At 43.9% G+C, this 13522-nt stretch overlaps 1 protein-coding gene across 2 annotated transcripts in view; it reads left to right on the top strand.

Moving 5' to 3' along the window:
* UBASH3B (ubiquitin associated and SH3 domain containing B) overlaps window positions 1-13522 on the top strand; it is a 68289-nt gene that overhangs the window by 51536 nt on the left and 3231 nt on the right. For both annotated transcript variants that reach the window (XM_064397589.1, XM_064397590.1), the window contains exons 7-13: window positions 1468-1603; window positions 2419-2539; window positions 4138-4260; window positions 7506-7598; window positions 9019-9163; window positions 10251-10357; window positions 12279-12388. In XM_064397589.1, the coding sequence (XP_064253659.1) occupies window positions 1468-1603; window positions 2419-2539; window positions 4138-4260; window positions 7506-7598; window positions 9019-9163; window positions 10251-10357; window positions 12279-12388 (835 nt within the window). The remainder of the gene's footprint in view (window positions 1-1467; window positions 1604-2418; window positions 2540-4137; window positions 4261-7505; window positions 7599-9018; window positions 9164-10250; window positions 10358-12278; window positions 12389-13522) is intronic.

Below are 13522 nucleotides of genomic sequence, written 5' to 3'. Positions count from 1 at the left end.
GGCAGAGGGAACTGGGGTAACCAAAAAATCCTTGGTATTCTCCAGACCAGTGTCCTTAAAAAATGTTATATGGGCAAGGCAGGAAGGGGATTAAATTAAAAGGAGGAAAGGCTGACAGCTGGGAGAAATTCACTTTGTGCAGAAATAGAGATGGGTCCTAAGTGAGAACTGAGATTCTGTTCACATTGAGTCTGTTCACAGTGAGATATTCACGTTCTGGGGTCACTGAGGATGGATCAGTGCTGACTCCAACGCTCCACCAGCATTTGGACAATGTGGGGAACAATTCCTCAGGGCAGGGCCAGCCCCTGTTGGGAGCTCAGGAATAATCCAGTAGCTCAGTGTCATCCTTGCACCCTAATTCCAGCAGGTCATAGATCAGGACCAACATCGTAGTGGGTTTTTCCTCCTTTAAATCATACAACTCACACAGGTGACCTATTTTTGTCCCACTGGCAGAGTCACTCGGGGCTATTTTACCAGCTGTGAAACCCCTGTGAGATTTGATCCTAACTGCTGCTATCAGGGAGCAGCTCCTGCTGTATTTAAGGCACTGAAAAGTGCCAGCTCTGGCAGCTCTTCCTGTCAAAGTAAATGACCACATCCATTACCTGATAATGTTCTTTTTTTTTTTTAATGACTAAGCAGAGGTAACTGAGTCAGCAGAGGGTCGAGGCAGCTTCTGTAATTGCCTGTCACATTTGAGTCCTCGAGATTTTGGCCAAAGTCCTTGAATATGTGGGAATAAGAGCTTTATTCTGTGACCACCATCATTAGGCAGGGCTCTGCAGGGAGAGTGGGGTCTGTTAAACCCCTTTGGCTGCCCTGAACTGGAAGCACTGGGGGGAATAAATTCCCAAGCATGTGGGAAGGGGAATAGGCAGCAGTGAAAACTGCAGGAGCAACAGGGCTGAGTCCCTGCCAGGGGGAGAAGCTGTTTTGGGCACAGGAACCCTGAAAACTGCCCAGGGAGAGAAGCTGTTTTGGGCACAGGAACCCTGAAAACTGCCCAGGGAGAGGCCCCAGGTTTCTGCTGAAGCCACAGCTTGTGCTAGAAAGGTGAGAGCAAACTCCCTGCAGCCATTAATTCCCAAATTTGGGAGCACAAATCCACAGCCAGTGACATGGACAGGTCCCCAGGTGATGTAAGTGAGCATCCTGTGGTCATCAGGAGGGTCCTGCACTGTCCATGGGAATATTCCAGGGTTGGGAGGGCCTCCCAAGCCAAAGGTTGGGAATTGTTCTGTGAATTGTTTCTAAGGAAACAGCCCATGGAGGTGGAATTGGTCTCCTCACGTGTGTGCATCACCTGGCAAGGTGCTCTCAGGGCAGCACTAAAACCCCAATAATAATGAAATAACATCACAACAGTAATTACCACCGGCTCCTGCAGGCCACAGAAACATCCTGAGAGCAGCCTGAGCACAAGGAGCATTCCCAAACACAGTGTTCTTCTATTTTTGGCAGGTCCTACTCCATTCTGAACACCACGTCTTGCCCATCCCTGCAAGCCTTTGCTGATGGAGCTCTGGAGAGAAGGCAGCAGGAGGACCAAGGGCCAGGGGACGCTGGGCCACTCACCATCATCTGCCAGAACGTGCAGGTGGGGACCCCTCAGCCAGAAATCGTTAGGGACAAGCTTCCAATGAAAAGATTTTCCCCAAATATTTCTCTTTTCACTCCCTGCAGCACAAGTTACAGAGTTTTTAATGACACAACCCCATCCCCAAACTGCCTCTTCAGCTGGGGTGGCAGGACCCCATCCTGTGCCCCCCTCAGCAGCTTTACACCACCTACAATAAATGTGAATGTACCAGGACTACATGTATAGATAAATGTACAGGATTATGAATTCCCAAAGAGCCCCACAAACCCATAAAACAATAAATCCTACAGCCTTCCCTGGGATGTCTGCACAAGGGCAAAGCAGGAGGAGCCTGCTGCTGGCTCCTGTGGCTTGCTCAGGTGCCTCTCCTCTCTGCTGAAGGTCAAACCTGCTGTCACTGTGATGCCTGGAACAGAGGCTGGGCAGAGTTAAAGGAATAAAGCAGGGATTTATTAAAAGGATTTCAAAGGGCACACCTTGGGCTGTACAAGAGCCTGGCCAAGGCTACACCAAAGATGGCCCTGAGATAAAAGTTTTCACACTTTTATAAGTTTTGGTCCATTTCCATTTTGGGTTCATTGTCCAGTTCCAGCTCCAGCTGATGCAGTCCCACCCTCCCAGGTTGCTCTCCTCCATTCCCTGTTGTTTGTCTTTTTTGGGGCTGAAGCTGCAGTGGTTCTGGGGCTGGAAAAGGATTGTTCTGTGTGCCTGAGCTGCGAGGAGAACTGCTGACACTTGATACGGAGCTCAGAGTTATGTACAGAGTCTGGAAAATAGAAAAGCTCCATCTGAAGGCATCCATTCCCTTGCAGCCCCTGAGGATCAGCAGCCAGCCGGGCCCTCAGAAGCGCTGCCTGTTCGTCTGCAGGCACGGCGAGAGGATGGATGTGGTTTTTGGGAAGTACTGGCTGTCCCAGTGCTTCGACGCCAAAGGTGAGCCCGGGGTGTTGCACACAGGTAAAACCTTACAGAAGAAAGGCCTTACAATGTCGTAGTTGAGATGGTCACAACACAAAGCAACACTCCATTTTCAGAAGGTTTCAAACCTGGTTTTATTTCAGCATGGATGCTTTTTATACAATCTTACAAAACTCTTCAGTTTACTCATTGGTCAGGAGAGACAAACAAAGTGTTCATTGGAACAGGCAGTTGCAGGTTTCTCTTATTTATCCTTCTTTCTCTCTTGGTTTCTATGTCAGTGACCTTGGTAGGAAATTCTTTCAGGGGTAAACGTGGATCCTCTTATCAAACTCCTCTCTGGCTCCCAGAAGTCACTGTAAAACCTCTTCCACATTATAAAATGAGGCCTTGCTATTTCAGCTGAATTTACAGGTAGCCTGTTAAGTTCCCATGGAAAAGAACCATGAGAATGGGTTTACATAACAATCTGTTCTTGTCAAAAGGCAGCTTGAATGTGTGAAAACAAAGAAATCCAAAAAGAAAAAATGTAAACACCTGTGTAAAGAGAGAGTCTTAGCACGTACACACCTTCTAACCAATGAATTGAGTGGCAAGAAAGAATTAATTCTAATAATTTAGTTAGTTTTATTCTAACCAATTAGAATAAAAGACAACAACTTGGAAATTGGATAAAAAATAGGCTGTAACGTTACAGTGGAGCCTTTGCTGCTGGAACTTTGAAGTGTTCTGCCCGTTGTTATTCGCTTTTATTGTTATATGGGGGTATCCCAGGATTTCATGGAGGAAGAAGAAGTGGCCACTGCCTGGTGGAAGCTGTGGGTTTTAACACAAAATGATGATTTTTGTGCAGCCTGCAGCAGCAAGTCATCCAGGGAGGAAATACTCCATTTGGCAATATTTGGGAAAATATTGCAGGAGTGATTGCACTCTGCAGTTACATCACCAAGGAGAAAATGCAGTCATGATGTTGGTAGTCAGTGTTCAATGAAAACATTTGCTGCCATCAGAGAAAAATTTTGCACTGCTGGCTGTCGTGAAATGGAGCCATTGACTTGTTAAATGAAAATAACACTGCTCAGAGTGGTTTTTGGGGGCATAAATTGCTGTTTTCAACCCAGTATTATGCTCGGGTTTCATACCACTGAACAAATTATAACTTCAGGCTCTGTTGGCTTAGAGCTGATCAGAAATCTGTCCTAAAAGTCTTTCCTGTATTCAAAACCACCTTTAGTGAAAGGATAATTTCACAACTCCCTTCATTCTAAACTATGACTGAAGAGCTCTGATGTTCTCTCCTCCTGTAAAAGTGGAATGTTTGTTGTGGGATAGAAATGACATTCCCTTGGGGAAATCAGCCCCAAAAAATAAAAATAAAAAAAATTAGAACCTTAGCAACATTCTGTGCTGATTTTGAGCTGGTGAGAGGTATTTAATTTAATTTTTGTGAGATTCCTGATGGATTTACAAGGGGAAAAAAAAAAACTGCTCACAAGCCAGGCTTAGGCAGGACCTGCACAGCACAGCCGAGGTGGGGGGAGAGGGGAAAATCAGGTGTGATGTTCCTGCCTCTGCCTGGGGAAATAATTTCAGCTTGGCACCTCTCCCTGCAGGCAGGTACATGCGCAGTAACCTGAATATGCCTCACAACTTACCTCAGAGGAGTGGTGGTTTCAGGGATTATGAAAAAGATGCTCCCATCACCGTGCTGGGCTGCACGCAGGCCAGGCTTGTGGGTAAGTGCTGCTCAGCAGGCCAAGCTTGCAGCTGAAGGAGGGGGGATCTGGGGGGGATTTGGGAAGGAATTGTTCCTATGAGTGTGGCACAGGTTGTGCATCCATGGGAGTGTCCAAGGCCAGGCTGGACAGGGTTTGGAGCAAGCTGGGGTTGTGGAAAATGTTCCTGCCCAGGGGTTTTTTGGGTTTTTTTTCCATCCCAAATAATTCCATGGGTTTGGAGCAACCTGGTTTAGTGGAAGATGTCTCTGCCCAGGGAGGTTTTGATTTTTCTAACCCAAATGATTCCATGGGTTTGGAGCAACCTGGGGTTGTGGAAGGTGTCCCTGTCCAGGGGTTTTTTGGGGTTTTTTTTTCCATCCCAAATGATTCCATGGGTTTGGAGCAACCTGGGGTTGTGGAAGGTGTCCCTGTCCAGGGTTTTTTGTTTTTTTCCATCCCAAATGATTCCATGGGTTTGGAGCAACCTGGGGTTGTGGAAGGTGTCCCTGTCCAGGGGTTTTTTGGGGTTTTTTTTTCCATCCCAAATGATTCCATGGGTTTGGAGCAACCTGGAGTTGTGGAAGGTGTCCCTGTCCAGGGTTTTTTGGGGGTTTTTTTTTCCATCCCAAATGATTCCATGGCTTTGGAGCAACCTGGTTTAGTGGAAGATGTCCCTGCCCAGGGAGGTTTTGGTTTTTTGAACCCAAATAATTCCATGGTTCCATGAAGATCTTGCCCAGGAAGGTTCATTCTCTTCCTCCCACTTTCTCCCATTATCTTCCTCCCCATCAGAGAAAGGAAATGTGCAAGGCAGAAAAAATGGATTGGATGCCCTGAGCTAAGGGGATTTAAATCTTTCAAGGAGCTTTGCAAAGTCCCTTCACCTTCCCCAGCAATTTCCCTCTTCCAAAGGAAACCTCATTCCTTCAGCTGCTGAGGAGAAGGCAAAGCAGAGATGTAGGACTGGGGGAGATGAGAGCCATCAAAGGATGGGTGCCTTGGGAAGATTTTGTTATTATCCACGTTGTGGAGCAGTGCAGCAGTGTGGCTGTCACCTCCTGCAAAATCTGCTTTTTTCACCCAGTTTGCCACACCAGTATCCTTTTATCAGTCTGCCTGGCTTTATATTGTCACAAATCATTTCCAGTGTTCTCCCATCCTCACCCCTGCCTCCTGAGCCTGCTGGTTTGTGCACAGACAGAAAATCCTTTGCCAGGAGCACATCTTGAGAGCTGTGATGAGGGAGCCCAGCCCCTCAGACACGAGCTCTGAGCATTTCCAACTCAGATCCTTCCGAGCACTCCTTGCTGGTCACATCCAAAGTGGGGCAGCTAAAATTATCCTGCCTTTTTGAACACAGATAAATCAGAGTGCAGCAGCAGGAGGATGCTCAGGCTCCACATGGCAGCGGGGTTTGCAGTCTGCACAGGACAGAAGGGACCCTGGGAGTGTCACAGCACACTTTGCTGGTGCCATTTGGGGGACAGGGACACACTGAGGGTGGCATTAAGAGCTCCAAGGACACTGCTGATGGCACTCAGGGACAAGGACACACTTAGGGTGGCATTAAGAGCTCCAGGGATACTTTGCTGGTGGCATTCAGGGGACAAGGACACACTTCATGTGGCATTAAAGAGGTTTGAGGACACACATCAGTGGTGGCATTAAAAAGGTCCAAGGACACATTTTGTGTGGCATTAAAGGGGTCCAAGGACACAATTTGTGTGGCATTAAAAGGGTTTGAGGGCACACTTTATGTGGCATTAAAAGGTTCCAAGGACACATTTTATGTGGCATTAAAAGGTTCCAAGGACACATTTTCCTGGTGGCATTTGGGGGATCTTAGGATACACTGTGCTGGTGGCATAAGCGGGTCCAAGGACACACTTTGTGTGGCATTACAAGGGTCTGAGGACACACTTTGTGGCATTAAAGGGGTCTGAGGACACACTTTATATGCCATTAAAAGGTTCCAAGGACACACTTATGTGTGGCATTAAAAGGGTTTGATGCCACACCTTGTGTGGCATTAAAGGGGTCCAAGGACACATTTTATGTGCCATTAAAAGGTTCCAAGGACACACCTTGTGTGGCATTAAAGGGGTCCAAGGACACATTTTATGTGCCATTAAAAGGTTCCAAGGACACACCTTGTGTGGCATTAAAGGGGTCCAAGGACACGTTTTGCTGGTGGCACTGAGGGGGTCTGGGGACACACTTTGCCATGGCATTCAAGGCTCCAGGGACACGGCTGCAGCTGTGGTGGCACCGTGGGACCTCCACAGCATTCCTGTGATGACCCAAGCCCCTGAGCAGCTCCTGTGACACGGGGCTGGCAGATGTCCCTCTCCTCAGTGTCCCCTCTGCTCCCAAGGCATTTCTGGGTCAGCCTGCCGTGGTGACAGCCACTCTCAGGGTGAGTGTCCCCTCCTTGCTGCCACGCCTTTTCCAGAAGGAAAATGTGGCTGCTGCTCAGTGGAAGCCTGAGCAGATCCCTGCTCTCCTTTGATCTGCAGGAACATTAAAAACCCTGATACAGGAATATTAAAAACCCTAATACAGGAATATTAAAACCCTGATACAGGAATATTAAAACGCTGATATATAAATATTAAAACCCTGATTCAGGAATATTAAAACCCTGATACAGGAATATTAAAAACCCTAACACAGGAGTATTAAAACCCTGACATAGGAATATTAAAAACCCTGATACAGGACTATTAAAACCCTGATACAGGAATATTAAAATGCTGACATAGGAATATTAAAAACTCTGAAACGGGAACATTAAAATCCTGATGCAGGAATATTAAAAACCCTGATTCAGGAATTTTGAAAGCCTGATGTAGGAATTTTAAAACCCTGATACAGTAATATTAATACCCTGACACAGGAATATTTAAACCTTGATGCAGGAATATTAAAACCCTGATTCAGGAATATTAAAACCCTGATGCAGGAATTTTAAAACCCCTGATATGAACACACTAACAAGCCTGGCAGTGGAGGTGATTCTCACCCCGTTGGCAGTGGTCTCCCAGCTGTGTAATGAGATTTATGCTAGCAGAGACTCCAGCCCATTGAATTCAGCTGGGTTTGAGTTGTGTTCAATCATTTGATTTATGACTTAAAAGTGAAATTAAATTAAACCCAAGACCTTACAATTTTTCTGGCTGCTTCTTTGGCCAGACCCACGAGAAGCAGCTCCTTGCAGTGCCTTTCACCTGGATTTACTGACAAAAATCAGAACTTTCTTGCAGGTGAAGCCTTGCTAGAAACCAACACCATTGTAGACTACATCTACAGCTCGCCGTCGCTGCGCTGCGTGCAGACAGCCCACAACATCCTGAAAGGTGAGAGCACAGGGCTCAGGCTGGGTTCCTACAACATCCTGAAAGGTGAGAGCACAGGGGAAGGCTGGGTTCCTACAACATCCTGAAAGGGGAGAGCACAGGGTTCAGGCTGGGTTCTTAAAACATCCTGAAAGGTGAGAGCACAGGGGAAGGCTGGGTTCCTACAACATCCTGACAGGGGAGAGCACAGGGGAAGGCTGGGTTCCTACAACATCCTGAAAGGTGAGAGCACAGGGGAAGGCTGGGTTCCTACAACATCCTGACAGGGGAGAGCACAGGGGAAGGCTGGGTTCCTACAACATCCTGAAAGGTGAGAGCACAGGGGAAGGCTGGGTTCCTACAACATCCTGAAAGGTGAGAGCACAGGGTTCAGGCTGGGTTCCTACAACATCCTGAAAGGGGAGAGCACAGGGGAAGGCTGGGTTCCTACAACATCCTGAAAGGTGAGAGCACAGGGTTCAGGCTGGGTTCCTACAACATCCTGACAGGGGAGAGCACAGGGGAAGGCTGGGTTCCTACAACATCCTGAAAGGTGAGAGCACAGGGTTCAGGCTGGGTTCCTACAACATCCTGAAAGGGGAGAGCACAGGGGAAGGCTGGGTTCCTACAACATCCTGAAAGGTGAGAGCACAGGGGAAGGCTGGGTTCCTACAACATCCTGAAAGGGGAGAGCACAGGGTTCAGGCTGGGTTCTTAAAACATCCTGAAAGGTGAGAGCACAGGGTTCAGGCTGGGTTCCTACAACATCCTGAAAGGGGAGAGCACAGGGGAAGGCTGGGTTCCTAAAACATCCTGACAGGTGAGAGCACAGGCTGGGTTCTTACAGCATCCTGAAAGGTGAGAGCACAGGGTGGGTTCTTAAGACATCCTGAAAGGTGAGAGCACAGGGGACGGGCTGGGTTCTCTCAGAATTCTGTCACTGTTTCCAGTCATGCAGCAGGAGAACACGCTGAAGATCCAGGTGGAGCCAGGCCTGTTTGAGTGGACCATACACATGAAATAATTATTTTTTTCATTTTTATGATGAATAATGTTTTAATTATTTACAAATCAGTTCTAGGGCATTCTCTCATAGAATTCTCTCCATTTCCCAGGCATGCAGCAGGAGAACACGCTGAAGATCCGGGTGGAGCCGGGCCTGTTTGAGCAGACCATATACATGAAATAATTATTTTTCATTTTTATAATGAATTTTTTTTTTACTTATTTACAAATCAATTCCAGGGCATTCTCTCCAAATCCTGTCACTGTTTCCAGGCATGCAGCAGGAAAACATGCTGAAGATGCAGGTGGAGCCAGGCCTGTTCAAGCGGACCATGAAATAAATTTAATTATTTTTATTTTTCATAATTAATAATTTTTTACTTATTTACAAATCAGTTCTAGGGCATTCTCCCATAGAATTCTCTCCGTTTGCCAGGCATGCAGCAGGAGAACACGCTGAAGATCCGGGTGGAGCCGGGCCTGTTCGAGTGGACCAAGTGGGTGTCGGGGAGCTCGCTGCCCGCCTGGATCCCGCCCGCAGACCTGGCTGCAGCCACGCTGAGCGTGGACACAACCTACAGGTACCACAGGGGCTGGGGCTCCTGCAGGCCTGAAAATTATAGATAAATATATATTTTTTTAAAATATTTTTTTTAAATTTTATATATATATACATGTGTGTGTATATGTATACATATTAATATTTTTAAATATATATATATATAATTTTTATATGTATGTGTATAGTTATCTATATGTATATATGTGTATATATATATTAAATAATATCTATAAATATATATATTATGTATATGACCTGAAAATTCTATATTTTATATATAGAATATATATGTGTCTGTGTATATATATTAAAACACAGATAGATAGATAGATTGATAGATTTAAAATATATATAAATATATATATGTATGTATATATGTATGTGTATAGGTAAATGTATGTATACATGAAATAATATCTATAAATATATATATATATAAAATATATATATGATCTACCTGAACATTCTATATTATATATATAATATATATGTATATATATATATTAAAATAGATATATATATATTAAAAATATAAATATATATATACTAGTTTATATGTAAGTGTATAGGTATATTTATGTATATTTCTATGTGTATATATATATGTATATATGTGTGTATATGTATATATAAATATATATAAAATATATATATGACCTACCTGAACATTCTATATTTTATATATATATAGAATATATATATATGTGATATGAAAATTCTAAAATATATATTATATGAAATATATAGATAAATATATTATCTAATACATATTATTTTTTATATTTATATATAAATTATATAAACATATATAGAAAATATATATGCTCTATATGAAATGCATAAATATAATTCTCAATATTTATATAGAAATTATATAAATATAATTATATATTTAAAGTATATGTATAGAATAAATTTTGGCTTATTATAAACCAAATTTCCCACATCACTGGCAGTTCCTCCTGATCCCGGAGGTTGCACGGACCTTGCAGTTAGTTAGAATTCTTTATTTGTACAATTCCCTGGCTGTGTTTTTCTCCTCCCAGACCCTGCAGTTAGAATTCTTTATTTTTACAATATTCCCTGGCTGTGTTTTCTCCTCCCAGACCTCATATTCCCGTCAGCAAGTTGGTGGTTTCTGAGTCTTACGACTCCTACATCAGCAGAAGCTACCAAGTAACGAAGGAAATCATCAGTGAATGTAAAGGCAAAGGTGAGTGCTGCAGAGGGGATGGCAGTTCCAATATTCCTGCAATCTGTCCTCTGAGGGGATGAATTCCCACCCCGGAATCTCTCATCCTCTCTCTGAAGCATCAGAAAGTCCTGAGCTTTAATTTCAGATAAACTCTTCTTACAGGAAAGGGCCAGAAAGTTAAATAGCAGAATTATTTTAGGGATCCCGACCCATTGGAATGATGGGAATTTATTCCCAAGGAAGTAAATGAATTATTTTTCAGACACATCACCTTACAAGAAAGGGCCATAAAGTCAAATAGCAGAATTATTTTAGGCATCCCACTGGAATGATGGGAATTTATTCCCAGGGGAATACATATATTTATTTATAATAATAATTATTACAGATGTATTTCAGATACATCACCTTACAAGAAAGGGCCATAAAGTCAAATAGCAGAATTATTTTAGGGATCCCGACCCATTGGAATAATGAGAATTTATTCCAAAGGGAATAAATGAATTATTTTTCAGATACATCACCTTACAAGAAAGGGCCATAAAGTCAAATAGCAGAATTATTTTAGGCATCCCACTGGAATGATGGGAATTTATTCCCAGGGGAATACATATATTTATTTATAATAATAATTATTACAGATGTATTTCAGATACATCACCTTACAAGAAAGGGCCATAAAGTCAAATAGCAGAATTATTTTAGGGATCCCGACCCATTGGAATAATGAGAATTTATTCCAAAGGGAATAAATGAATTATTTTTCAGATACATCACCTTACAAGAAAGGGCCATAAAGTCAAATAGCAGAATTATTTTAGGGATCCCGACATATTGGAGTGATGGGAATTTATTCCCAAGGGAATAAATGGATTATTTGCCCTCTGCTGTGTGTTCCCAGCACTACATGGGACATTTTCCCTCCCCTGTCTGAGCTCCTCCAAATTATATTCCCTTAAAAACCTTCGAACATTTCTCCAAACACAATACTGAATTTTTTTTTTTTTTAATCCCTAGCTGTCGTTGTTGATCCACAACATTCTGAGAATCCCTAAATTCTGGTGTTTTCACTGATTTCCTCTCACTGACCTGTCTCTGCCTTCTAAGCTTTGATTTTAATGGTTTGCACACAAAACTCAAAAGCACAGTGGGGCATTGCTTGTGAAGGATCTCGGAAATGGAAATGCAAAGCTGCCACTGTGCAAAGCCAGCAAGTGAAATTAAAGTGTTTGTTGTAATAGGAATTAATTTTTGCGTAGGCAAAAAGCATCTGCTTCCCAACCCAGCTGAAATCTCACTGGAATTCTTGTTTTTTTCCAGAAAGCATTTTCAAACCAAGTAGGAGTGAGTTAACCACTACCCTGAAAATTGAGAAATGCTCTAAACATGTTAACAAATCTTATTTTCCCCTTCATTCACTATTGTATTTGTGGGGTGCCCCATGGCAGGAAGGAATGATGACTCTGACTCCATTTCTCAGAAGGCTAATTTATTATTTTATTATCTATATTATATTAAAGAATGCTACACTAAATTATACTAAAGAATGCAGAAAGGATACTTACAGAAGGCTGAAAAGATAATAATAAAAACTCATGACTCTCCAGAGTTCGAACACAGATTGGCCAATGAGTCAAAACAATTCACATGGAACCAATGAAACAATCACTCGTTGGTAAACAATCTCCAACCACATTCCAAAGCAGCACAACACAGGAGAAGCAAATGAGATAAGAATTGTTTTCCTTTTTCTCTGAGGCATCTCATCTTCCCAGGAGGAAAATCCTGGGCAAAGGGATTTTTCAGAAAATACAAACGTGACAATTCTCAGTTTGATGTGTTGTTATAAAGTGTTTTAAAAGGCTGCTTGATCTGGGGCACCAGCCCCTCAACCTGCCTTTAGCTCCCTCCTCAGGCTGCGTTTCTCATTTTATTTCAGGAAACAACATCCTGATCGTGGCTCATGCCTCCTCCCTGGAGGCCTGCACCTGCCAGCTCCAGGGGCTGTCACCCCAGAACTCCAAGGATTTTGTACAGATGGTCCGAAAGGTAACGGCCAGCAGGAGCAGGGCCCTGGCTCTGCGGAGACAAAAGCAGCTGGAAATCTGCTGGAGCAGGGTTTGGGCTGAGTTTCACTCATTTCAGGAGTCAGGAGGGTGAGGGAGAAGGGTTTGAGGGGCTGGGGCAGAATGTGGGGTCACAGACTTGAGTTTGGTGCTTTGTAGGGTCAGATGCCCATTTAAGATGGGTTTGTAGAGAGACTCTTTGGTGCTTTGTGGGGTCAGGTGTCCATCTAAAATGGGTTTGCAGGGACTATTTGTGCCTTGTGGGGTCAGATGCCTACCTGAGATGGGTTTGCAGGGTCTCTTTTGGGCTTTATGGGGTCAGATGCCCTCCTGAGGTGGGTTTGCAGGGACTCTTTGTGCTTTATGGGATCAGATGCCCACCTGAGATGGGTTTGCAGAAACTGTTTTGGGTTTGTGGGGTCAGATGTCCACCTAAAATGGGTATGCAGGGACTGCTTGTGCTTTGTGGGGTCAGATGCTCACCTGGGTTTGGTGTTTTGTGGGGTCAGGTGTCCATCTAAGATGGGTTTTCAGGGACAGTTTGTGCTTTGTGGGATCAGGTGCCCTCTTGAGATGGGTTTGCAGGGACTCTTTAGGGCTTTGTGGGTACCAGGGGCTGTGCAGAGAGCCCCAAACCCCTCCAGCACAGCCAGCCAGGCACTTCAGCCCTACAGCACTTCCCCTGCTCATCTAAAGAGATGTTAACCACCAAAAGGCTGGAAATTATAACAGGTTTTTATTTCCTCTCCTTTCCTGCCCTCTGCAGCTCCCTGGGGTATTCCGGGCTCATCTGGGAACCCCTGAGCTGCAGGAACATCCACATTTCCCCCAAAGCTGTGCTGGTTTGGGACCACATTTGCTTTGAGCTGGTCCCTGTTTAAACCTACATTCCATTCAAAACAACATTCCATTCAAAATTACGTTTTTAAAACTGAATTCTTAAACCTACATTCCATTCAAAACTGTATTTTTAAAACTTCATTCTTAAAACTACATTCCATTCAAAACTACATTTTTAAACCCACATTCCAAGGGCATCATCTTGGTTTTTTTCCCAGTGTTTTTGCACAGGCAGTGGTGCACAGTCTGTCAATCACCATCTGAAAACGGACTTTGG

This window comes from Passer domesticus, chromosome 23, assembly GCF_036417665.1.
Source record: "Passer domesticus isolate bPasDom1 chromosome 23, bPasDom1.hap1, whole genome shotgun sequence".
NCBI classification, from domain to species: domain Eukaryota; kingdom Metazoa; phylum Chordata; class Aves; order Passeriformes; family Passeridae; genus Passer; species Passer domesticus.
The sequence above is the reverse complement of the archived record's forward strand: the minus strand, read 5'-3'. Positions and strand labels throughout refer to the sequence as shown.